This window comes from Talpa occidentalis, unplaced genomic scaffold (assembly GCF_014898055.3).
Source record: "Talpa occidentalis isolate TD23 unplaced genomic scaffold, MPIMG_talOcc4v2.1 talOcc4.13, whole genome shotgun sequence".
Lineage (NCBI taxonomy): Eukaryota > Metazoa > Chordata > Mammalia > Eulipotyphla > Talpidae > Talpa > Talpa occidentalis.
Window position 1 is genome coordinate 81,951,650 of NW_023601322.1, and position 27,612 is coordinate 81,979,261.

The 27,612-nt window shown below is 34.8% G+C and overlaps 1 protein-coding gene and 1 long non-coding RNA gene across 5 annotated transcripts in view; one reads left to right on the forward strand and one right to left on the reverse strand.

The window, feature by feature from the left end:
• Positions 1–75: 75 nt before the first annotated feature.
• On the forward strand, positions 76–27,576 carry LOC119243547 (uncharacterized). 3 transcript variants are annotated; one of them, XR_005124747.2, is made up of 4 exons: positions 76–106; positions 2,754–2,844; positions 4,691–4,787; positions 27,500–27,576. It is a non-coding gene; the product is annotated as an uncharacterized LOC119243547 (long non-coding RNA). The 3 variants fall into 3 exon arrangements; XR_008551494.1 differs by lacking the exon at positions 76–106 and adding an exon at positions 289–592; XR_005124748.2 differs by lacking the exon at positions 76–106 and adding an exon at positions 602–881.
• Positions 3,855–27,612, reverse strand: part of SNX2 (sorting nexin 2) — a 56,586-nt gene continuing 32,828 nt past the window's right edge. The window contains exons 7-16 of one of the 2 annotated variants that reach the window (XR_008551493.1): positions 27,132–27,210; positions 20,216–20,291; positions 19,147–19,260; positions 18,798–18,891; positions 17,265–17,470; positions 11,419–11,562; positions 10,119–10,199; positions 9,944–10,015; positions 6,942–8,169; positions 3,863–6,100 (exon numbers count right to left, since the gene is read on the reverse strand). Coding sequence is in view for 1 of the 2 variants with exons in the window: in XM_037509459.2 (XP_037365356.1) it covers positions 8,119–8,169; positions 9,944–10,015; positions 10,119–10,199; positions 11,419–11,562; positions 17,265–17,470; positions 18,798–18,891; positions 19,147–19,260; positions 20,216–20,291; positions 27,132–27,210 (917 nt within the window). In the remaining variant the exon portion in view is untranslated. Of the gene's footprint in view, positions 8,170–9,943; positions 10,016–10,118; positions 10,200–11,418; positions 11,563–17,264; positions 17,471–18,797; positions 18,892–19,146; positions 19,261–20,215; positions 20,292–27,131; positions 27,211–27,612 lie in introns of both variants that reach the window. The other variant, XM_037509459.2, reaches the window with a different exon arrangement.

Here is a 27,612-nt window from a genome sequence, read left to right on the forward strand (position 1 = left end):
GGCCCCGGAGGGGGCCCGAGCGCCCGGCAGGGGCCCCGGCTCGGGGTCCCGGGCCTGGAGGACGCGCAGCCCCGCCGGGCCCGCAGGAGGCGGCGCCTGCAAAGCTGTGAGTCTGCACGAAAGGGGTGTGCGCGCCTCCGCGCCGGGGACAGGGCCCCACCCCGGCGCGCTCTGCTCGGGGGGTACGGCGGGCGCCGGGTTTGCAAGATCCCCCCCCCCCCTTAGCATTGCTAGAGAGCCAAGAATAGAAAAGCAAGGAGCTGCTTTGTTTTGAATTTCCGTTTTAAGTCCTGGCTGACATTAACGGCGGGGCACCCCCTCTCTCCCCAGCAACTTTTACCAAGACTTGTCTCCCTGCGGCCCTTAGGTTTCAGGGTCGCGTTTCATTCTGAGTGAGACTTGGAGCCTGGAAGTCGGCTGGTTACTGAGGTGCTCGCTCCGGCTCCGGTTCTAAAGTCTGCCTGGGAACCTGACCTCTGGGTCAGAAACTAGTTACAGGAAAGTACCTAATACCTAAAATAAGTATCCCTGTCCAGGACACTGTCTGGCGACCTTTATAGGTGAGAGCGCAGAGCAGAGCAGAAACCTGGAGGTGAGTTGGGGGTCACCGAGAAGTGACCTCTGTCTGTGAGCTGCATGGCTGCCCCTTAGCTTGCCCTTGACGCCAGGGATTGTTCCAGCCGGGTTAGGAGACCGTGTCAGAGCTAAGAGAAATAATCAGGCCTTTGCTTTTAAAACTTTCCTGATGTGCACCCCGCAAAGCCTTTGATGTCAGCTTCATCTAAAGGCCCATCCTCACCTCCTTGGTGCCTCAGCATTAGCTGTGCCCTGTGACCAGCGCACTTCTTTCCTCCTGGCCAGCACCTCCTCATGGAACCAGAGTGAGTGCTAAACTATACTCTCCAGTTCAGAGACCACCTTTGATAAGCTTTTCATGACAATCACACTATATTGTGTGAATTTTTCATCTGTCTTGCCCCCTAGGTTTTAGGGGAAGTGCCTTAAAAAAAATGTTTTTATCTCCTGCTTGGCATAGTGCCCGGCACACTTTCCTTGAAAGCTTTATATAAACATTTACATACTTTTTACAAAGCCAATGGCATGCAACAGGTACTATGCCAGATGCTGTTACATACCATGCCCCACTTAAGCATCAAAATAACCTCATCAAGTATTCTGTAGGAGAGGACTTCCAAGGATTAAGTAGTAGTTTCCTTTATTTTTTTATTTTTAATTTTTTTTATTTTTATGCTAGAACCAGGGTACAGGCCAGATGCACGGGAGGGTGAGAGGATTCACCAGAGACAGAGCGGGAAACAACAGGCAGACTGACTGAAATACACTGCTGAGGGGAGCAGCAGGCGAGACAGGAGACGTCTGCTGCGCCATGTGGGATTCTCACTGGTTGACCAGGATTGAACCTGTGCTGCAGAGGCTGCAGACAGCTTCACAGCATGTTGCTCAACCCCGCCTGTGCCACCAGGGAGGCCCAGTTTCCTTTATTTTTAAAGTAACAGCTGCTGAAGAAGGAAGACCACCAAGACAATTTCAAGTCCTGGTGGGTAATGTAACCCAGGAGTATATATCAAAATACTTGATATCAGTTGCTGTTTAGTCTTTTTTTTTTTTTTAAAGATTTAATTATATAAGAATTGGGGTACAGTCAGAGGCACTGGAAGGTGAGAGAATTCACCATATATAGAGCGGGGAGCAGAACAGGCAGATGGCAGAAATACACTGCCGAGGGGAGCAGCTGGCAGGGTTTCTCTCTGGCTGGCCGAGAATCGAACCCGTGCTGCAGAGGCTGTGGACAGCTTCGCAGTGCAGCGCACAACCCGTTGCGCCACCGGGGAGGCCCTGTTCAGTCTTTTACTAGGCTGTCCATACCACTTTCCCACAGCAGCCTGGCTGGCCCAGGCTCACCTATTTTCGCACTGGAGTTTACAGGCAGAAATGAATGGGTCCTTGAAGATTTAACCATAGTCCAAGTGAAACAAATCCGCTGTACTCCACTAGTAGTTGTGGTTAATTTAAATTTGTCTTGCTGAAAATATATACAAGCTATCAATACGTGGGTGTGTTCTTGAGGGACTGTCAGCCCAGCCCTAAATGGTATTGTTATCATTGAAGTTATTTCAGATGGCGGAGTTGAGGCTCAGAGAGGAAAAGTAACGATGAAATTATTGGCTAATAATTAGAAGTGCTGAGTTTCTAACCAAGTTCTCTACGATTCCTCTAACCATAAAGGGCAGAAAATCTTAGCACCAAAAGAGAATGTTGCAAATATTTTATATTGTTCCTACACCTTTTAATCTGACTCTACAGTCTGTGATAGGCCAGCTAAGTATCTTTTCTTCAGAATATTAATCAAAGTATATGGCAAATACATATATGAAATTGAACAGTTAGTATCTGCTAATAAAAGGAAACTATACCTCCTATAGTAACTCAGTTAATCATAGCAGCAATATCCTTAGTCATCAAAGCCAGAATCCTGGGCATCACTGCAGCCAATTTTCTTCTCCTTCCATGATACCCATCCATGGCTTCAATGCATGGCACAAAGACTATCCTGTTTGTGTGGAAATAAACATGTCTCATCCTAAGCAATCACATTTGTATCTCATTCTTCTTTCCTTCCTTCAGTCTCCCAGCTTCTTTAAAAGCCTCTAACTCATTTCCTGACAACACTTATTTAACCACAATGGAGTATCTTTGCAGCGTGTGATGTAATTCTAAACTTTCCTTGGCAGATTACAGATTTGTCCGTGTTCTTCCCCTCCACATCTAAGCCTCAATTCCAGGGATCCAAGAGCAAATCCCCCTTTAGGAGCATCTGGACAGGTACAATCCCATTCCATTTTACAGATAAGGAAACTGAAGTTTTAAAAAATATAACTTGTTCAGTCACTGATGTAGATTCTCGAGCCACAGCTCAAATTGGTAGGCTAGCTGGATAACTGTGTTTTCCAACAATCTGTTACACTCTCTTGGCTATAACATACACTAGGTTCTACAAGAAATAATAAGGGCACAGTCATTTAAGAAGTACAATATAGTCAAGGCAGTAAGACCAGACAATGCAAGACAGGTATCAGCAAGTACAATCTGAAACTTGCTGTTACTAGAATCCTACTGAGAGACCAGAAAGTTTCTTTGCTTTGTTCCAGTTCGAAGATTAAAAAGGATATATGGAAGATGTGGATTTTGAATTTGACTTTAAAGTTTAAAGGATGGATAGGATGTAATCTGCTGTTAAAGGGCAAAGGTAACTCAGACAAGGTAGTATCAGCAATAGCATTTAGCCAAGGGACAGAGCATGCTCACAAGACAGACATCATTTAAGTAAAGCAAAAGGTGGGTGGCAGTAAGGGCAGAAAAAATAGCTTGAGACCAGATCCTGGAAATTTTGACTTCATCTGTAGTCTGCGGGGAGTCTATTTTCTGTGGATAGTAGTACTGTGAGGAGTTCCATAGTTAGATCAATTTAGCAGCAGGTTGTAGCGCTAACAGGTAGGGGACTGACAGAATGTGTATTTCATATGAGACTTTAGATAGTTCCAGTAAATGGTCACAAGTTCTTCAGCCTGGGGGAGAAACAGTGAAAACGAGGCGGGAATAGATTTCATAAGTAGAATCAACACCAGCTGGTCATAGCAAAGTAATACCTAAATAATGTAACTCAGAAAACAATCATTTTGCTCAGTCTCAGAAGAGACTGAGAAATATTTTAAGTAGAAGTTTAAAAACTTAAGTTAGGCTTAAAAGCTAACAGGCATGCATGCACACAAAAATCCACACATATTGTATGCACATATATAATGAGAACACTTGAAATAAAGACCCAGAAAATATAGGCTGAAATCAAGATAACTCAAGACTTAATAATGGAAGCAGTAAGAAAGCAATTTATTGTTTAAATAGTTTTGTTAAATTTTGTCTGATTTTTTTTATTATACAGTTACAGATAAAATAGACACATTTCCCCCTAAAATACTCCCTCTTAAAGGGTTTTATCCCATTAAATGACCTTAATTTAAAAATATACTTTTCTGTGTAATAACAAGTGAGCAGCTTCACCTTGATTGGCTTTAAATACAAAGTTCCCATTTGACCCAGTTAAGAAAAATAGTTGAAATTATTTAATCTTCAGAGAATTAAGTGATAAATAGTATGACAAGAGATGGAGCATTTAAAATCTCTTAAATGTGCATTAAAAAATTTGACAGCCAGTTATAACTTTCCTATTTGCTAAAATTTTCTATCCACTTCTGAATTCAGTTTGAAGAAATAAATTCTCTGTATCCCAAAGGACTTCCTAGGATTCTATGTTTACAATTAGAGAAGAATTTTGAAAAGTTCATCATATATCTTCATGCAAGAATTTTCACAGCCAGTTAACACAGATCTAAGAGGAAAAAATCAGTTCAATCAGATTTAAGCTTTGGATCTGCTCCTCTGAAAAATGAGTAAGCTGTACTACATTGGTAATATAGCGCTACAATGCATTCATAGTAGATAATGAATCTACTATTGGCAAAGCTCTGTGCCACAAAGATTGGCAGCCAAGTTGTACCTGCCCTTGACAGCAACACCTGCTAGTCTCATTTATCTAGCTTCAAATCCTTCACTTGATTTGAGATAAATAACAAACCAACTGTTGGACTTACTCTAATTTCCATTTCCACAGGCACTGTTTTATACCTACACATCCAAAAGAGCCACCAGCCATGTGTTAACAGACAATTGGTCACTTAAAGTGTGGTGTGTATGAACGGAGATGTAATGTAAGTATAAAATATATACTGAATTTCAACACCTTAAGAAAAACAGAATGTAAAAATCTTGATAATTTTTAATATACTGGATTACAAATTAAAATATTTTGGAACTACTGAGTTTATATTAAAATCAGTTTTACGGTTTCTGCTTTTTAAAATTTGACTATAGAAAATTAGAAATTATATACATGACTCAATGTTATGTTTCTGCTGGTCCAAATGCTAATAAACACCACATCCAAGGTCACCATGACCTCTCTGAATAATCAGCAATAATTCATTAGTATGTAATTCTCTTCTTGCTGTTTCTGTCTGGCCAATTATCCACTGTCATTATTACCTGAAACCACAGGAATGAGACTCGATTCTGAGTAAGATAGGGAGCGCCTCCAAAGCTCCCAAGTCAATGACAGCACTTTCTTTTCACAAGCGTTATCTTCCAGCCTCATGATCAGGGACCTCCATTCCTTTAAGACAGAATGACTTTTGCTCAGCCTCTCTATAGCTACTACTTTTGAACTTCTACTACCTCCCTAGTTCTTGATAATCATTTGACTGCTCCGGCAGGGAGACACAAGAAAAGTGAAGTACATCAAGGGCTTTACAATGAGTCACATGTTTTAAGACAGACATCAAGATTAGGAAGCATTTTTTAAGAAATATAATCTCTTTTCTCTATTCATCTGACTTCCTTCCTTTAAAGAAATTCAATTTTGTTAAGAAATTTATATTTAAAAACCACTCATGAAATAGGAAAAATCTGTAAAACTTTAGCAGAAATAAACTTTGAAGAATACCAACAATCAAACAAGTGTATTTTGAGACTGGTATATATTACGTATTCATTCATATATATACACACACACACACACATATGAATCGAGACTAGTGTGTATATATCTATGTATGAATTTGAGACTAGTATATATAACATATTAATTCATATATATGAATACGTATGAACTGTTTAAAATAGCTGAGCATAAAATACAATCAAGAAAATCTAATCTTTTATGAGTTAAAAATCGTATTTTTACATACATTCATTTGCTCTAATATTGTTTTACTTTATCAATAGAAGGTGGTTTTGAGTAGAATTTGGTTTCCTAGTAGAATACTTATTTTGAAATCTGAAACCAAATATTTTAAAGCAGAAAGGCACTTCAGGAATGAGTTTTATGTCCCTGTGATTTTAGTGATATACCCAAAGACATACAGCTACTCAGAGAGAGAAGCCAAAACTGAACAGATGTATGTTGATCCCAAGTTCAGCCTGCTCCACTGTATTATGCTGCCTTAGTACTTCTTTAACTTTTTTTCTGGTGAAAGAGAAAACAGAAATGTTTAAATTCAGACCTGCACAATTAAAGTTGTCATCAGCACTATTAATATTCTCGGTTCTACTTATTTATAAGGAACACACTGTGATCATGTAAACAGAAGACATAAAGATAGATGGGTGGAGGGTAGATTATTGGAATGTTTAAATTCCATTAAAATATGAGCTACTAGAACTTCACATGATTAATAGATGTGAAACCTTCTAAAAAGGACTTCTAAGGTTTCTAAGGGTTTCTAAATGAACTCTGGAATGAATTTTGGCTCTACTGCCTTTTTCAGCTTGATCAAGACTGAAAATAATAATTTTATTTGGAAGTACTAAGTGTTCTAGTGAATGTACCAGGGCAGAATGGAGGATTTTGGTTTGGATAACTAAGTTATTATCCTATGTATAAGTGATACCACTGGAAGTAATATAACAAAGAATATAGTTCTCAAATGTTGTTATAGTGAAACTATTCCTGGTACGCCTATATTTTGTCAATATTATCTGGACAACTAGATATGATATCTATTATTATACATTACTTATTTCTCATAAGTATATAAGTTATCTTCAATAGAAGAAACTATGACAGACTATACCACTTCTGTTTCAGTTCCTTCTTAAGAGAGCAAACATTATTTTGCATATTCAAGTCAGCAGGTTATTATTATTAACCATTTATGTGTCAGTTACTTCTCTAGGTTCTCAGAGAATAAATATGAATACCTATGGCAGGTCTGAAATTAAAATACATAGAAGCAAACATACTCTAGAGGATACGCTAATATATTAATTGCTCCAGTAAGTGGTAGAGAGCACTCAGTTATACATACCATAACTTTCTTCTCTGCCAGGGAGATGTACTTGTTAAACCTTGGAAGAGGGATGTCTTTAAGAACACTTTTTAAAAAATGAAAATAACTCTGATGACAATCACAATTTAAACTTTCATCTAGAATAAAAGTCACCTAGAGAAGATACAGAAATGGTGAGAAAGTTGCCAAAAGATACATTTCATTTTACTTTAAATTTTCTTTGTGCTATCTATTCTTGTTTATTCAGCCAATCATGGAGTATTCTGGCAGGGTACCATTCTTTACCATCTATGACTATATGACCCACTTCTAGCTGAATATGAAAAAGATAAAGGGAATAAATTTGAAGGTAACAGCTGAAGAGTAAAATCCATGGGACTTGTAACAGAAGCATATAAAACATCTTTTCCTAAATCTTAAAATTGGGGACTAATAATAGAGATAGATTAAAATAAGCAAAGACAATTATTCTTTCCTTTACCCAAGACAGCACCCAGAGTTGAATCAAGAGATAAATGTTCTTTGGTTTATGATGAGTTCATTAAAAAAACAAGTTTCATTTAGTCATTTAATCATCATAGAGTTAGGCTTTTTCTGTCAATTAAAAAATATTAATAGCTCATAACATCATCTAAATACATCTAGAAGAAAAGGTTTCTTCTTATTAAAAATGCTTTCAAAAGATTCCTCATGTTTACATACCCAAAAAATTTGTAACTAATAACTTCACAAGGAATATCATTTTATTACTGTAATCACAAAATCATAATTTCTGTACAGGAATGTATAAGTGAACATTAATCAATGCATTGATAATTCACTTCATAAAGAGGGTGAACACACTACAGAACATATTGTAAAGAAAAAAATATGTAAAATTTTCTGGCCTTGCAGTGCACTTTTTAGTGCAAGTATTTAAGACACAATAGTGTTCAATTCAGCAAAGTATTGCAGAATGTCATGCCACAGTCCACTTAATTCAAAGAGGGTCAGGACATGCAGCTTGTAATAAAATGTCAGAGCATATATATATATATAGGTATCTAGATATATAGATATCTATATATATATAAAACCACATGTAATTCATAAAATATATAGTGGTTTATTTAGATGGTTTTAAATGATTTCACTGTGGAGTTCAGCATAACTGGAACAAACTTCCAAGGTCTTCTTAATACAAATAATCTTCTTGCTAAGCAATGGCTTTGGCTTCAGGTAAAAATGCCTCCCAGTATTTTATCAGCTGTGGAAAATAAAAATAAAAGATATTCTTAACTACCTTCCTGTCATTTTCATATGCATGTATCCTGTACAGCATAACAAAATCTATGCGAACAGCTAATACTAGTTAACATTTACTAAAGTCTAGAAATCACTCTTAACTGAAATTTGTTAATATATTTAAATGTATAAATTATTAAAAATAATTACTCCTAAATTACTCCTAAAAATAATTTAATTTGTTTTTGATGTAAATCATAACTTGAAAATCACCTTAAAACAGGTATTTTAAGCAAAATTGCATCTAGAAACAGACTGTTTAGTATGAACCAAGTATTAGATTACCTCAAAATAAACTACAATGAATTTTTCTATAATAAAGTAATCAAATCTCCTAACTCAAAGGATATTCACATTTTACTTACTACTAGTCAAAAAGAATGATTAAGGGGAAAAAAAAAGAAAATATTGGACAAGGTAAACAGATGGGTAAGAATGAGCTGCCAGTCTCTCCTAGGGAGTGCAAAGAACAGTTTTGAAGTCTATAGCAGTTACATTCAAAACAACTTATTTAAAAGCAAGTTGATATAAACTATTAATTTTTACATTAAAAAAATTGACTTTATGAAGCATTTAAAATAAAAGCTAAATGTAAATCAAAATATAATCAGTTGTTCAGAGCTAGAAGAATAAATTTTATTCAAGACTCAAATTTATATTTAAATATACAGGAAATAACTCTGCTCTCATCTTCTTAGAGATTTTTATTTCATGTAACATTAAAACCTATGGTCTTCTCCAGTTAAGGAAACAAATGCCACCTGTGACAAAGAATCACCACCAACTCCACACAAAATAAAACAAAAATCAAACACTACAAAAATACCTTTAAAAAAAGGTTTTAAGTTTTTTTAAGTTCTAGCTATTAGGAACTCATACAGGTCTGATCTATAGAGAAACAAAACTAAGAAGATAGCAAAAAGGAAAATACTGACCAAGATGTTTCTCAAAGCCTAAAGCTGGGAAAATGTCTGGTGTTTAGAAGGAGTATTTCTAATTATTCAACAATATTTTTCCTTTGCTGTCACTGGATTTTTTGTTCCATTTCTTTTTTCTTTTTTTTAAGATTTATTTAGTTATGCATACAAGAACTGGGGTACAGGTCAGAGGTGTAGGGGGTAAGAGGCTTCACCAGAGACAGAGTGGGAACAGAACAGGCAGATCGACTGAAATACACTGCTGAGGGAAGCAGCAGGCAAGTCAGGAGAGGTCTGCTGTGCCATGTGGGCAGCTCCCTGGCCTGGGATTGAACTCAAGCTGCAGTGGCTAGGGATTGCTTCACAGGCTGCGTCTTAATCACTTGTGCCACCAGGGAGTCCCCTGTGTTCCATTTCTTATTTTTCATTAAGTTTAAAAAAACTAATTTCGGGCCTCCCCATTGGCACAGCGGTTGAGCACTGGGCTGAGAAGCTGCCCCCAACCTCTGCAGCGATGGTTCGATCCCGGCCACCGGCGAGGGTCCCAGGGCGCGGCACACAGAACTCTCCTGCTGTGCCCGCTGCTCCCCTCAGCAATGTACTTCGTTGGTCTGCCTGTTCTGTTCCCCACTGTGGCTCTGGTGAATTCTCCTACCCTCCCGTGCTTCTCACTGTACCCAGTGCTTGTATAAATAAATAAATAAACAAACAAATAAAATCTTTTTTAAAAAAAACTAATTTCATCAATTATCTTTAAAGCAAAAAAGCTAACAAAAATGATTTTAGAAGAAGCCTGTAAATTATAAAAAATCATCTTACCTGTTGTTGTGTTTGTACTAATGATTCTAAGTACTTGATAATAACAGTTTTAAAATCTTTCACTCGTTCTTTCTGTTAAAGAAAAATAAACACAAAACCAAATTTGAGTTTACCACAAAGTCATAACAAATTATGACGACGTTAGTTAAGGAAAGTGTAAAATTACTATACTTACCTCAAATCTTCCCACTTCTTTCCTAATTGTTTTAGAGATCTGTTCAAAATCTCTTTCTCCTTGTTGTACTTTTGCCTCCCACTAATAAAATCAAACAAAAATGCAAAAGATTTTATTTTTATTTGCAACACATTATAGTACTAGCTATCATGAAAACTCATTTAATTTAACATGCATAAAAACCCTATAAAAGCTCAATATTGGGCAAAGTCCAACTTGGCATCATTCAAACTTCTAACTTTCTAGTTGTACATATACCTATTAGCTTAATTTTCATTCATACTTCTTTGTTAGATACACTCAAAATTATAATATTCTGTTATTTAATGTGTTACCATCTTTATAACTTAATTAAATGCAACAGAGGACAATACTTTGAGTACCAAATTACCCAGCAAATAATTTAGCAATGGTAAGACTATAATCTTCTCATTTCCTTTTTTAGATCATTAATCATTTCAAAATCTATCAAAGATATTCAGGTAAGAAATATTCAGCTAATTTCAAGAATATGTGTACATCACAGTTTGTATGCCCATGAAAATACTTAAAGTAGGAAAATTATAAAACGAACATTTAAAAAACATTTTTTGTAATGGTAAAGTGTCCAGATTTAAAAAAAAAAAAAAAAAGATGTGGGATTATGGTGTGCTGAAGACCTATCAATAAAAAAATTCAATATAGAAACAACACAACAGTATGATTAGTGACCAATGGAATAGCCAAAATAAAATAAAGACCTACGCAATGAAATGGTATTTTCCCACTATGTAACCAAAACACTGGTACATACTCTTCAGAGAGCAGGTGCATTTACTGTTAGTAATATAAAGGTTGTCCTACCTCTTCAATTTCCTTATTGAAGCATGGCAAAAGAAGTGTATAAATTATAATAAACTTATACAAATTTACTAAAATACCATATATATTATGTATATATGGGGGATTAGGTTGCCTGGACAGCTAAATGTGGGACAAGTCTACCTCTAAAACTATTTTTAGACACAAAATAAGTAATTTGAAATCAAATTAACCATATCAAAATAAATGTGTAATTATTAAAGGTCAACTAAAAAAAATCTTTTCCTTATAAGCTTCTTGATCCATTCTATAATCATATAGAAGAAAGGGTACTGGAGATTTTAATGATGACCAAAATGTTAATTCTAAACAGTTCATAAAATTATGGAAAAATAGCTAAGTATTGAATGATTCAGAAAAAAATTTATGAAAAATTATGCATATATGAATGACTCATGCAAAATCTGAATAAAGAGATAAAGCATTCTGTATTAATCACCTCTCTTATTTCATTTTTAGCTTGCTGTAATTTATCTGGTTTGTTAGCAACCATCATTTTTGCCTCAGTTTCACGTTTTTTGAGCAAAGTAATTTGAGCATCTTCCCATTTCTGCCAGCACTTCATTCGATGGTCAAACACACCCTATAAGTGAATGATATAATGCTATTAAATCAGAGTTAACACTGTGAAATACTACCCTAACACCAGAAGTGCTGTAATACTGAAAGCAATAAAACCAAGTACTCAAATGTTATTTAATATAATGAACATTAACATACCTGATATAAAAAACTAAATTTCTGCATTTATTTCTTAAAAGAAAAAAACCAAACCTCTGTGACTAGATAAAACATAAGAGCTCAAAATCAAGAAAAAACTATATATAATATCCATTTCATAGGGTTTTAAATGTGGCTTACAATAAGATTTCTAACAGTTTTACACATTTAAAAATATTTAATAGGAAAGCACTGGTGTCAAATCTGTATTTGATGTCTTCTACTAAATAATATCAAAAATAAATGTAAGTTTAGGAAATATGCCAGAAATTGAAAAATGAAAATGGGAAAAATCCCTAAGAAGTAAACAGGAAGTAAAGTTAGTAAAAATGTGGTTAAAGAGATCAGTAACAGAAATAAAAGAAAGGTAAAGCAATTAAAGAACTAAAGTGTAATAAAATTGTAAAAAGGAGAGACTGTCCTGTTAAAGGAAACATATATACACATAAATGTATGTACACAGTATGCAGAACTACATAAACACACTCACATGCATGTATGTATATAGTATACAGAACTTAGTGAAGGAACAGATAAAAAGACCGTAACTGAAGAAGTCCACTACTTTATTCAAGGGTTCTGACAGAGAGAGAACAAATGACTGTAAGAAAGAAATGAAATATGGTGACGGACAATAATTACAACTCTCATTAAAAAAAAAACAAAACAACTTATGCATAGGATGATAGAATTCAACAAAATCCCTTTTATAACTTGATATTGGGGATTCAGTCATATTTTCATATTTACTGATTGAACAAATGGAGCTATCATTAATAAGTTGGGACAACCACAAAATACTGCATCAGAGTTATTTTAATTTCTTCCAAATACAGAACTTTCTGGATCAAAAAGCAGTAAATCAATACATGTTTTTATGGAGACCCACTAATAGTTTATTTTTTTAAAAGTATGTTTTGGAACAAATCAAATTTTGGTTCTAATATTTGCTTTGTCACGTATGATCTTAGATAAATTTAACTGGTAAAAGCCACAGCTTTCCTATATATGAAAGGGGGAAATGAGATCTACATTGTGAATTGGAAATAACATGAAAAGCATGTAGCACAGTGGCTTAACATAGTGGATGATTAATAGATAGGTATTCTTATGATTTCTAAATAATATACACAAATATTAACTCTAGAATTCTATTAAAGTACTAATAACATTAATATAAAAAGTTAATCATAATTGGACTATATTTATACCGTTTAGCTTATATCAAATATGTGAGCAATAGCATTAAAATTCCCATCAACCTAAAAACAAAGTATTTTTATCCAAAGAGACCTTAAAGCCTGTACACATTTTAAATTAACCAGGAAAACAGACATCCTTGGTAAATCAAGGCATCCTATCTATGAGTACTTAAGTCTATTTCGCTAGATTTAATTTTTCATCTCATATAATCTCTCTTCTTTTTTTTTTAAGATTTGTTTATTTATTTATTTATACAAGCACTGGGTACAGTCAGACGCGCGGGAGGGTGAGAGAATTCACCAGAGCCAGAGCGGGGAGCAGAGCAGGCAGAAGGACCGAAGCACACTGCTGAGGGGAGCAGCGGGCGGCAGGAGAGGTCTGCGCGCCATGTGGGACCCTCCTCCAGTGGCGGGGGAGCAGCCGGGCCCTATAATCTCTCTTCTTATATTAGAAGTATATCTTACTATTCCCTTTATCTCCTTTCCCGATTTATAAAAGAGCACATTTTCTTTAAAACATTCCTCATTATGAATTACTTTTGCTTCAAAATAATTTTGGCTAAAATCACATCTAACACAAGTAGAGAAAAGTCACTATTATATAAAGCAGACAAACAATTCTTGTAACTCACCCCCAACACATATATATGTACAAAACCTAAAGTAATCTAAAATGTTAGGCCTCATCTTTCTTTAGGGGAACAGGGTCATCTCAATCCTTCATCTACAAGTTTCTCTGTCAATAACAAATAGATTATTTAAAATGTATATCTTAATACATTAATATATAATATATATTAGCTGGCTTTTTCAATGATAAACTAAATCTAAACTAATTTCGTTCCTGCCAATTTACTATCATCTCCTTATATTCCAAAACCATCATGGGTTTATTTGGTACTGATATGAAAAAAATGATAAAGAGTACTAAAACCAGGTCCTTTCAGTAAAAAAAATAGTTTTAATTCTATTATAGGAATTAACATTTTTTTCAATTCCACAAGAATAGGAAAAAAAGAAGCAAAGATCAAAACAATATTGCTTTCTACAACTTGTTGTCTTTCCATGTGAAGATCTAATCCACTACAGTAGTACCAGCCTCTTCTGGACATAAGGCTATATTTTGAATGAGCGAATTTCTTTCTTTCTTTCTTTTTTTTGAAGATTTTATTTATTTATGCATATAAGAACAGGGGTGCAGGCCAGCGGTATGGAGGGTGAGAGGATTCACCAGAGACAGAGTGGGGAGCAGAACAGGTGGATCTACTGAAATACACTGCTGAGGGAAGCAGCGGGCAAGACAAGAGACGTCTGCTGTGCCATGTGGGTCAGCTCCCTGGCTGGGAATGGAACTCAGGCCACAGTGGATGGTGACAGCTTGATAGCACCGAGACTTAACCCCTGCATCACTGGGGAGCCCCCAAATTTATCTCTTTCTTCAGGTCCCCTATTTCTGATGTTCTTAGTTCTCCATTGGCACCATACTCTAATTCTCAAAGTATTCCTAGTTTCAAGATTATCAACAGGAAAGTACTCTCAATTAGTATAATACAAAGTACTGTTAAACAGCAATTAGAAACAAATGAGTTAAAAAACTGGGCAAAGGTCTTCAACAGTTCACAAAAGAAAATAATGGAAACAACTTATTTGTGAAGATACTTAAAATTTACACTAACTAAAGAAATTAAGACTTATACAAAAAAAATGCCTTCATCATTGGGTGGGAGACGGAACATACATGTTCATGGTAGCATAAAGGAGGATAATCTTTTTGAACAGTAATATGGTTAATATTTATTGAAATTTAAAACTCACATATCCTTTGGGAAAACAACTCTACTTCTAATTTATGTCCAAAGAGTTATTATCAAAATATCTTATATTTAAGATTTGGAGCAATGAAATAATTCAATGCATAATACACCAAAAGGCTACGTGGTAGAATACAACTATTCAAAAGAATGTAACATATCTACAGGTGCAGATATGGAGACAGCTTTAAAATGGAGTGGGTGAAAAAGAGTAGGCAAAGAATGGTGCATGTAGTGTGCTCATTTATGAAGGGAGGAAAAGATCAAGGAAGACAGACTGTGCCAGAATAAAGTCAACTGCATATACATGTGTAACAAATGCATTTGACTGAGGGAAGACAGACTAGAAGTCTCAGGTTGAAAAGACATGCAATTTTGGGGGGCTATTAGAATTATTATTTTTTTCAACTATAAAGAAATTGGGTTAATATAAACAAACAAAAAAATAAAGACCAAAAAAATTATCTGTTACACTGCTCATAATTCCTTAGTTCTTTAGTGCAGCTTACTTGGGCTTGATAGAAAACCAATCTGAAAGAGCTTAATTTAATTCAAGGTATAACCTGACCATTTCTCTGTAACTCTCTTCTACTAAATCACTAACTCAGTATTTCCCAATAAGTGTTCCATACATGTAAGAAGATGTTAAGTGAAAAGGGATTCCTGTTCATATGGAAGCCTGTTCAATTTAGAAGCCTCTGATTAAAAACAGTTAAATGCCTTATTTTATCTTTTACTCCTAGATGATTCTGAGCTTTTTACATGCTGTCTGTGCCCATAAGGCAGGGATACTGTATACATTCTTTCCCAAGCTCAGTTGACTGTGCTGTAATATATCCTTTGGTGCCAATGTTCTATAGAAAATATTCTGGGAAACAGAGATATAACTGTGAATCACAGAATGTAAAACCACAGCAAGAAGATTTAGGCATCTAAGGAAAACTGTTTTTGAGGGACTGGCATACGTTACACAGTCAGGCAATCCGTGCCAGAGAGTCTTCTCCTAGGTTAGTTCTTCTCAGAATAGCCCCTTTTTCATAGGCACTGCCCATCTCTGCTTTCTGAACTCACAGCTATTTTGGAGGTGTTCATATGTTTTATACAACAGTCCTTATGCTAGTGGGAGCACTGGAGTGGGGTGAAAATAAGGAGAAGAGATATAGGAACCATCATGTGTAAACTGGATTTCTAAAGATCGTAAGTTGCTTATATGTAATTAAGAATATTCTGACGGGCCTCCCCGGTGGTGCAGCAGGTTGAGCGCAGCTCTATGAAGCTGTCCGCAGCCTCTGCAGTGCGGGGTTCAATTCCCGGCCAGCCAGGGAGATACCCACATGGTGTGGCAGCCCTCTCAGGTCTCGCCCGCTGCTCCCCTCAGCAGTGCTTTCGGTCCAACTGCCTGTTCTGCAACTTGCTCTGTCTCTGGTGAATTCTCTCACCCTCCTGTGTCTCTGGCCTGTACCCCAGTTCTTGTATAAATAAATAAATCTTAAAAAAAAAAAGAATATTCTGACAACGGCCACCTATATTAACATCTTTAAATAACTTAAAAGAAATATTAATCACCAGGGATATAAAGAGTAACATCTGAAAGTAATACAAATAAAACTGGCCATTTTATAAAACATAGGAAAGTGCCATTCTTAAGTGCTAAGAATCCTCTTAATTGTTACTATTAGCTTGAGAATATCAATAAATATGCACTGTATTTGTTCTGACTGAAGGTGAATACTAATTGGATCACTGACTTCAGCTGTAAAATCTTTGCAAAAGAAAACAAGGAACAAGATCTCATTAACTTTGTAGGTATTTGAATTCAAAGTAAAAGACATATTCCCAGTTCTCTCCATCCATGATAATTAATGTCCACAATAATAATTCAGACATCATATGATCTTAGTTTCTGAAATGTGTGATAAACTAACACTCAGTTCAGATTAACTGAATATTGGACATAGCTACACAATACTAATTTTCATTAGTTAACTGGATTATATTCCCAACCAAAGACAATTTCATCCTTAAACATCACCACCATGTAACACAATTTATTATTTAACCTTGTCCCATCTCATCTATAAACACATGGTGACTATACATTTCAGTATATTCACAGAATGTTTGCTTAAAGTCCAAATTCATGCTAAAATCACCATTAAATATATTCATGCAACAGTCAGTTCTGATTTTTGTCCTGCTTCTTGTTACAGCTTTACTAATAGTAACAGTCCAGGGGGTAGTTTCAGTTTGCGCGAGAATGAGCAAATAAATGCTATCAGTTAGTTGCAAACTTGTATATATAAATATATTTTGGTATTATCTTATTTGGCATTCCTTGAAACTCTTAAAAGCATCAATTAGTGTCTATTGTACTGTCCATATCATAGGGGAAGAGAATAGTAAGTTATGAATAATCATCTTGAAGACATTTTATATATGTGCTAGAATAGTATGGAATTTACAGTTAAACACATGTCTAATAGGAAACCAAATTCTTCTTTCAAGCAAACCACTGAAGAAGAATTTAAGGAAGATTGCAAAATAAGGCTTACTTTCACTGCAGCAATAAGACGAATGTAGTCACTAAGCAGTTCTGAAAACATATAAAAGTCAGCAAAAGCTTGTTCTTGATGTAACTGGTCTATCTTCTCCTCAACCTCTGCAAGCTGAGACAAAGCTCTAGATAAAGCAGTATGGTCCTCTGAGTTCCCTAACATGGCAGCACTTTTAGCAAAGGCAGCTGTGTTGGCTGAAAGTTCTGAAATAAAAAAGCATTCACTTTTAGTGTTCACTAGTAAAGTTCTAAAATATTGCATTGATTTTCTATCTTCTCTTAAATTTTATCTGTTCATAAATTGCTAAATAGTATTTTAAAATAATTAACACAAAACAACCAGTCATTAAAATAAAATGCCTTGGGCATAAAGGCCAACTGCTCAGAGCTTTACTGAAAATTAAGAACCAGGGCCTCTATTCCCAAGGAATGAAAGATATTTAAAATAATTATGTGCCTCCACTCTTCCCCTAAAGTATTCACTCTTTCTCTGCCCCTTAAAAATATATTTTTTAATGCCACACCTGAAATTGACTTACACTACATTCTCTGACTTCTAAATATTTATTTGCCATTGAAAACAATGTCTGATTTTTATGAGAATACTACTTCAACTAACAGGAGGAAAATAAGGGAAACTGTACACACAATTCATGTAACTTATTTTTCCTGTATTTTCCAACAAGTGTTTACTAAATATTAAAAATTTTTAAAAGTATTTTTGCATGCCATCATTTCTGATACTTCAAATGAGGAAAAACATGTTTTTAGGCAGGATACTGTCAATGACTAATGATTTCATTGCCTATAAACTGCTCTATTGCTCTGCATTACGAAAAGTTCTCTAGAAGAGCCTTAAAGCTGTTTCTTAAGAGATATAATACAAATGACAAACGCAAAGGATACTTTTAATAATAAATATATTCAATTTCTATAATGATTTTAATGAGAGGTATTGCTGTTAATGGCATATACAAAATCACTTATTAAGTTTTTAAGAAAGCCAGTCTGAAACATCTTGAATTCTTTAAAAATAAAAAACACAAAAACTCTCACTGGAATTAAAAAATTATGACTAATTTTTCTATGAACTTTTAACAAAAAAATAAAAACTTTTTAGATTTTAAATACCGTGGTTCAAAAATAAACCGAATATTCTAGGAAATATTTAAACAAGTATTTTAAAGGAAATTTTCAAATATCAATTTTTAATCTCTTTTTTTTTATTCTAAACAGTTACTAGTAAGACATCTGCATTCATTCTACTGTATGTACGTTTAATAAAGAGTTAATCAAGAGAACAGTTTTGATCCAAAATATAACATGCTTTTACAGACTTGAAATTTTTCTACTTACAAACCCAGATTAAAGTAATAAAAATAAAATAACAAAGTTTAAAAAGAAAATACTCTCAAACTATTGTTTTCTGTCTTTTAGAGTAACTTCAGAATATTTACTTTCAAATAAAATGTAAACAAAGTATTCTAATTAACTTACAATGTCAAAAACATAAAGAACAAGGTAAACAAACCTTTTCTATGACAGACCAAGGCTTCAACACTGGCATGAAGTTTCCTAAGTTGCTGATCCAGATTTTCAAATTGCTGTTGCTTTTCTTCAAACCACTGAGAAAAAAAAATGAAAAATGGAGCTAATTTAGCCAGAACAAACCATTGTAAATTAGGTTACCAATAGCAAGCTACATTCCTTGTTTTAAAGCAACAAATTAACCATGTATAACCATGGTGGTCAACTGATGTGGCAGAGAACTGAACTCAATAAGCAAATTAATATCCTATTTTCTACTTGCACAGCTTTAAAATGCAATTGTTGGGCTCATTAATTCATCTCATTATTCAAGTCGAAAAATCAGCTCTTACTGCATCCGATTCATTCATCTTGATTGTCATTTTGTTGACAGCGTCGGCAGCCTTGTTCACCATCCTCAATATTCCTGCTCCACTCAGAGCCTGTGTATTAACTGCTCTAGGCAGCTGGAATTGAATGACAAATAAGGGCAAACAAACCGGTTAAAAGCCTGGAGGTTTAACAGGGCACAAAAGGGTCTGCCCTCCCCACCAAGGGAAAAAAAAAGGAAGAAGAAAAGGAAAAGGAAAGGAAAAAAGGAGGTTGTGTTTTCTTCACTCTCATACATTTCAATAGTGAAATCTAATTTCTCAAATACACTACTTGTACATTCTCAAAGGAAAACTTAAAAAATAGACTTTCCATTTGCTTTTCTTCTGCATGTTTACATTTAGATGGAACAACACACTCTTTGTCAAAATATATTAAGAAATTGCCAAGCACCTAAACACTGGCCACCTGTTTGCCAGCAGAAATAAGCTGTTTGTAAGGAAAGAGAGAATCTTGAGAAAAATCTCCCCAGACTCATTTAGATATGTTATTTTAGATTTTTAAAAAAAAATCTACAAGTCAAGTAAATTTTAAAAATCTAACAAACAGAATTCTAAACTGTTAAGAACCAAAGTATGCCAAACATCAAACATAAAAAGCAATATGGTTAAAATTTACGCTCTTTCAAAGTCACAAATTTGCATTTCAAAGCCTTAATGTCTGAATGCAGACATACAAACATTCAACTATCTCTAAAAAGAGGTCTAAATATACTTAAATTTCAACATGCCTAAGCAACAACTTAGAGCTTTCAGAATTAGACTACATACCATTCTTTTTAAAACAGTTTAAAATCTGATTCTGAACTTTTAAGATAGAGAGTGCAAACATCCTATAATTATCAATGCAAAGAAGGTATTTTGCTGGTAATTTAGTTAACTAATTAAAGTCAATTATACCACTGAGCAAAAAAGAAATCACTGCTTATTCCATCTATTAATCCAGTTATTTACTGATCATCTATTACATACAAATTATTAACAAACATAAATGAGGACATTTATATACAACAATTTAAAGTAGACATAATACCTCTGAACTTTCCAAGAACTGCCTTAAATCAGGATCCTGTAGCAAAGTTGGATGCTTTACTGTTCTTTGAAGATACCTAGATTTAAGATTAAAATTGCTCCTTTATTAACCAGTAGCATATTACTTTAAATATTATTTTAACAAAAAAATAATAATAAAAAGGTATCCTCAGTAAAAAATCAACATGGTGTCCTCAGTCTGCCTTCTCTCTATTTAGAATCTTAGAGCAATTTAATGATCAAAAATCTTCTTGTTCATCTTTTTAAAATTCGTAATTAGGTAAAAAGAAATGAGGGAACATACTGGGAGAGTGAGGAGGGGCTAAGCAACCTGCCAACTTCATACTGCAAGCATTAAGAGTTGTGAAAGGGTATATGAGTCAGACGGTTTTACTGTTGGGTGGAGTCAATACATTCCCCTTTACTACTTCTAAGTCCTAAGAAACATCACTATACATGTTGCAGTCAACTATTATTTTATTGCTGCTATTTCCAAAATGAAGAAAGGCCTAGCATTTTATTTCTTTATTAGCAGATTTAAACTATGAAATGAGCATTTTCTTTTGATAATTTTCTTAAATATTTCTGTTAAGGTGTTGATATTTTTGATAAATATTCTCCTTATATGACAGCACATAAAATAAAAACAAAAAACAGAAACACCATTATTAAATCACTTTTAGCCCAATTTTAATCATTTCTCTTTACTATAAAACTATCATTTCCCTATTATCCAGAACAAATTATCAATTACTTCTTCATAAAAAGAAAACAGGTCCACTATTTTGATGATTATATTACTTATCTAATACCCATTTTAATTGTTAATTTTCCTCAGATTATTATATGCAGTGATAAATCAAATATAATGCTTTACACCTCACGGTTAACATACCTTTATTCTATTTCTGCAGAATAAATGCAGCCAGTATGTTCTTACACCTTTTTACAAGACAGTAAAATATAACTGAAATAGTTTCTGAAAAAATTCTATATAATTATTATTATATAGAATAATATATAATTATTATATTTTTATAATTTTATATTATTATTGCTGCTTAAATGTTATTATTATTATTTTGCTGCTTAAATGTTAACTTCTGCACATTTAAATAATATACATAATATATTAAATTTCATTGTAATTCATTAGTCCACATAAGAAGCCATTATAATAGAAATAAAGCATATGTTATGAACAACACAATCTACTCTGCCTGTATTTCCTGCTTTTGTTATCTAGCTAAAAATTAGATGCAGTAAGAATAGCAATCCTTTAAGTTTACGAAATGTTAGTCTTTCTTCAAAGGAGTCTTAAAAATTTTAACCTGGAAGTTCTCTAGTACTAGCAGGTAAGTGAATTCATCGTGTAGACTGCATGCTGCTTCAAGCAGTTTGCACAAAATGTGTATCTCTGTGCACCAACAGCTGGTAAATAGCAACCACTCAAACATTTGTAAATGAGCAAACAGGAAGAAACACCCAATCTTTAAGAAAGATTCCAATATTTCAAACCAAGAAGGAAATATTTAATACTATTTACATTCTAAAAGAGCTTTCCAAAGTGTGTTCTGCAGAATACTAGACTCATCAATATTCCATGAAAAGACTGGTCCTACAAGCAAGGAAGTTGGAAAAGTATTTTTTTTTAAAGATTTATTTATTTATTTATACAAGCACTGGGTACAGTCAGAAGCGCAGGAGGGTGAGAGAATTCACCAGAGCCAGATTGGGGAGCAGAACAGGCAGAAGGACCGAAGTACACTGCTGAGGGGAGCAGCGGGTGGCAGGAGAGGTCTGCACGCCATGTGGGACCCTCACCCAGTGGCCGGGGAGCAGCTGGGGATCGAACCGGCGCTGCAGAGGCTGCAGGCAGCTTCGCAACCCAGCGCTCAACAGCTGCGCCACCGGGGAGGCTCAGTATTATACTTTTAATTCATAATAAACAGAAGCATAAGGGTTTTAAGTTCCTCAGGAAGTAAACCTGGTTTCAACCAGGCTTAACTTCGTTAAATTCAATTTTTTTTTTTAAAGATTTACTTCTTTGTGCACACAGGAGCTGGGGTACAGGCCAGAGTTGTGGGGGGTGAGAGGATTCACCAGAGACAGAGTAGGGAACAGAACAGGCAGACTGACCAAAGTACACTGCTGAGGAGAGCAGCAGGCGAGTCAGGGGAGGTCTGCTGCACCATGCAGGTTTCTCCCGGGCCGGCCGGGGATCGAACTCATGCTGCAGTGGCTGCAGATTGCTTCATAGGTTGCGTCTTAATCCCCTGAGCCACCAAGGGAGACCCGTTAAGTTCAATGTTAATAAAACTCAACTGATCACAGATTTTCTTTCACCCTACCACCACAATTACATGTGGTGCTATATCAATTACAATATTTTTACCTCACATTCAGTACATTTTTATTCTATTTTTTTCTACAATATACTAGCAATCTGAATAACCAATTTTGGGGAATGATATTCTAGGGGAAAAAAAGTAAAACTTTTTCTCTTTTTAAGGGTTACATGGAAATAAAGAGCAACTAAGCATTCAAAAATAAGTATTAAGCTCATATAATGTTAGAATTAAGAACAGAAACTTTAAAATGGGTTATAAATTAATATTTGTAATAGATACCAATTCAGAATTAAGGTCAGAAAGGAGTACAGATACATCAAAGGAGGATACAGAACAACAACAAAAGAATGCAGGACATGAAAAGTGGTGCTGGACCTCCCTGGTGGCGCAAGGGGTTAAGACACAACCTATGAAGCCATCTGCAGTCACTGCAAGCACGAGTTCGATCCTGGCCAGGGAGCAACCCACATGGTGCAGCAGACCTCTCCTGACTCACCCAATGCTCCCCTTAGCAGTGTATTTCAGTCAACCTGCCTGCTCTGTTCCCCACTCTGTCTCTGGTGAATCCTCTCATCTCCCACACCACTGGCCTGTACCCCAGTTCTTGTATGCATAAATAAATAAATCTTAAAAAAAAAAAAAAGTGGTGTAGGGATGATCAGAAACACTGAAGGAAGACAGAAGTGGAACTGACAAAAAAGTTCAGTATGATGCTCAACAAGAGGTGGTCATCAACAAGAGGTGGTCAGTAATTGTTCCTGGGATCCACCTGAAGGATAAACTTAGAAGACTGGGGGCTTTCCAGTTCCTATGTATTTTTTAACAAAAATGAAACAAAGGAAAGGTGTTTATATAAAATGTTCAAGGGAACAAAGTTAAAAAATGTTGCTCATAAAATTCACACACATGTGCAAACAGTGAAAACATAGAAAGGCAGAAAAGTCAGGGTCTTTGATGACATTCGTTTGTTTATTTAACAAATATTTATAGTGTGTTTATAAAACATCAGGTACTGTTTTGTGCTCAGAATCTATCAGTGAGCAGGAGAATAAGATCCCATCCTTACTGGAGCTTGTATTTTAGTAAGAGAAGATAGAAAATAAACTAATAACATAATACCAAGTAATTATGTAGTAAGCGATAAGATGACAAACGCTGTGGGAAAAAGTAAAGAGTAGAGGAAACTGGATGAAATGTATAAAGTGTGGGTCATGGCAACTTAAATATATCAGAATAAGCTTCACTAGAAAGGTAATGTTTGAACATTTGAAGTTCAAAGAAGTATTCAAAGAGGTTAAGGAGTTAGTCAAGCAGACACCTCGGAACAAAGTTCTCTAGGCAGGAGGATGGCCAATATAAGAACCTAAGTTGGGAAGATTCCTGGGATCTTTGAGCAGCAGCAAAATATAAAGAGTCAGTGCAGCCGAGTGCAGAGCTATCAGCACAGGAGATCAAACAAGTGCAACAGTGAACAGTGCGCCTCACATCAGGTTTTGTAGGGAACTATAAGCACTAGCTTTTATTGAGTGAAACTGGAGAGAGGTTGGATATGATCTGTTGTTTTGATTTAAACTTTAAAAGGAGACTTTGGCTGCCTATTTAAAAAACAGTATAGGTGCAAGGATGGAAATAAGGACCAGTTAGGAAGCTACTATTGTTAATCCAAACTTCCTGATATGAAAGAATGGATTAATTGATCTACATTAACTATTTAGGCCTTGTTTAGGTGTTTACAATGAACACAATCCTAATGACACACTTAATATTTCACGGGTAAAGAATGAACCTAAGTTAAATAACTTGCCCAAGGTCATTTAGATAAATGTGTAGTATACAGTGGAATATACTCTCCAACAGAATAGGCACTGTAAATCCCTATACACAATATTATCCTACTTTCTATTTCTCAGTTTGTAACTGCAGAAGTGTATCCTTACCCTCTCCAGAAAAACCACACAAGCATTTTAAGGCTACTTTTAATTAGAAGTAGTTTCTGCTAACTTTAAATGTGGCACAGGGTACTTGGGTTCTTAACCACTGCTTTCCTTCTTCCTATATTTAAATATAACATATTTATTCTTTCATCCAAGATAGTCATTCTAAGTTGAACGAATGGTATGTACATGAGTAGCATAGTATCCTACAAAGAGAAAATGTCCTTGATCCACCAGATCCAACTAGGTTAGGTATCCCTCAGGAATGTCTTTGCTAGTGTTTAAATTTTGTAAACCACCACAGAAAAATCACTATATAAAAATCATTTTAGTTCCTTTGCTTTTATGCCATTAAGCCTGTATTTTCTTTAGTCATCTTTTCTAATGCTAAATGAACTTGTCCACATATTATGCAGTTTCTTTTTTTCCCCCCATTATTGCATATTCCACGAATGTAGCATTAACTATTAATATTTATCAGTAAGAAATAGTCTTTACACATGCACTAGGTCAAATTTCAGAATACCATAAAATGTTCCTCACTCCTCAATGTTTTTACACTGCATGAAGGTATGGTAAGTACTATGCAATGTGTTCAAGTTAGAATAAGGGGGAAAGTAGAATCAAATTATATGTTCTTGGTACAATAAATCTTCATTAAGGTCCTTATCAAGCATGCCATCTGAAATATTTCAAATTTACTCATAGAAAAATAGGACTTGAAAGGTCTCTCAAAGGTCATGGTTACACTTTCAGAAAGGACTAAGCGAAATGAAGACAGAGCATTATCTACCTTTATTCTTAAAAATATTCAGCGTTTGATCGCATTGATGGCAGAATCAAATCTAATGCCTAACCTAAACTTCTCTTGATGCGATTTAAATCTGTTTCCTAATTGCTGATTCTCACCAACATAAACTCATCTTTTAAGTTTTTTCTAATTTAAGATTATAACTGCATATTCTTTAGCTTTCTTACAGCAAACTCTTCAAACCTGACTATATTGTGGCATTTACTTAAAATCAAAACAATCTACTACTAAAACCATAAAATAAGTTGCCTTGAAAATAGTTTCACAAAATCATTTGTATCCTGGGCATACATATTCCACTTCCTAAAATCTGTTCTACTCATTCCAGTTCACTGATTTTAAGCCAAAAAAGAAAACAAAGTGAATAATATGCAAATTTAATTAAACTAAAACAAAAATAACAAAACCTATGCAATTAGAAAATGAGACTTGGTAATGATAACTTAAGTTCTAAAGGGTGGGCTTTAAGGTAGTTTCAATTTTATTTTCTCACATTTTCCGAATAGCAAGGAAAGAATAACTATCAACATTCTGTGAGTGAATTCCTTCCATACCTTCCCCCCACTTCTAGTCTGACACTAAAGACAAGTATTCAAAGCCATATGTCAAGTACTCTAAAGGCTATGGAGCATTTATATTAGCCTTTAATTATACAGTCAACTCAAAGAATGACCAATACTCTTGTTCAAGTCAAAATCAATTATACAAAATTAAAGGAGGGAACACAAAACTAATTTTGCATTGCATTCAATAATGCTCTCACTAAATAATAATTCAAAAGGATAATTAGTGTGGATAAATTATAATTAGTCAAGTCATATAATACATGACTATGGGTATACTTCCTAAGAACACAAAATTATTATTATTTTTATCCAAATACTTCAATTATCCCATCCCCCCATACTCAAAAGTTTCATGTTTTTTTTTTTATTGTTTATATCCTTTTTTAAATTTTATTTTTATATTCCCCATAAAATTGCAACCCCTTATTTCGACCCCAATCCTTCCTTTCCCCACCCCCACCCCCCATAGAGTGTCTCTAGTTCACAGTAGTTTGTTGATTTTGATTTTTTTTTTTTATTTTTTCTTTCTTATAGTTATTCTTTTTCCTGGTCTCCTGTTTAAGTTTTCTAGATTCCTGCTATGAGTGAGACCATCCGGTATTTTTCTTTTTCTTTCTGGCTTATTTCGCTGAGCACGATCCCTTCCAGCGCCATCCATGTTGCTGCAAATTGCATGTGTTTATCTTTTTTGATTGCTGAGTAATATTCCATGGTGTATATGTACCACATCTTCTTGATCCAGTCATCTATTTTTGGGCATTTGGGTTGTTTCCAAAGCTAGCTATTGTAAATAGAGCTGCTATAAACATAGGGGTGCAGGTGCTCTTTGGAATTGATGTTTCTGTGTCCTTTGGGTAAAATACCTAGGAGTGCGTGGAGATTTCTTGACCTACTAAACATAAAACTTCCATATGATCCAGCAATTCATGTTTTCTTTTTATAACTTGGCAGTTTCTTGCTTCTCTTGCTAACCTGACTATAGCTATGAGACAATAATTCTATCTACAACTAACTCATTTTTCATGATACAAAAATAGCTGTTATTCTGTTAACCAGACTATTAATGAGTAGTAATAAAGCAGAATAAGTATCTAATATTATGTTGGTAAAAGGAAACAATTTGCTTAATAAAAGTTGAAATGGTAGTTAAAAAAAATCATCATTAAAATATAGTTCAAGAATGGAACAGAATTAGACTTGTGAAGTAAAGACTGAATAAAAACATGAAAAATAAAGCACAACTGTCTAGACTTACCTTTCAAGAGCTGCTCTCCGTTTTTCTACAAATTCAGTGGATGACGAATCTTCTTTACCCACTTTGACCTTAGTCATGCCTTTGAAACAAATTAACAATAGTCATGATATTACTAAGAAACAGTGTTTTATAGTCATTTCTGTATATTTTTTTTAAGGATTTATTTATTTATTTATACAAGCACTGGGGTATAGTCTGAAGCAGGGGAGGGTGAAAGAATTCAAAAGTCATAAAGGTAGTTGGTACTTGGATTCTTAACCACTGCCTTCCTTCTTCTTTCAAAAGAATGAAAAAGTCTTAACTCAAGGATCTTCTGATCATGTTACTCTTGTACTGATTTATATATTAATTGATTTACATATCACCAGAGCCAGAGCGGAGAGCAGAACAGGCAGACTGATGAAGTACACTGCTGAGGGGAGCGGCAGGAGAGGTCTGCGCGCCTTGTGGGACCCTCGCCCGGCAGCGGGGGATTGAACTG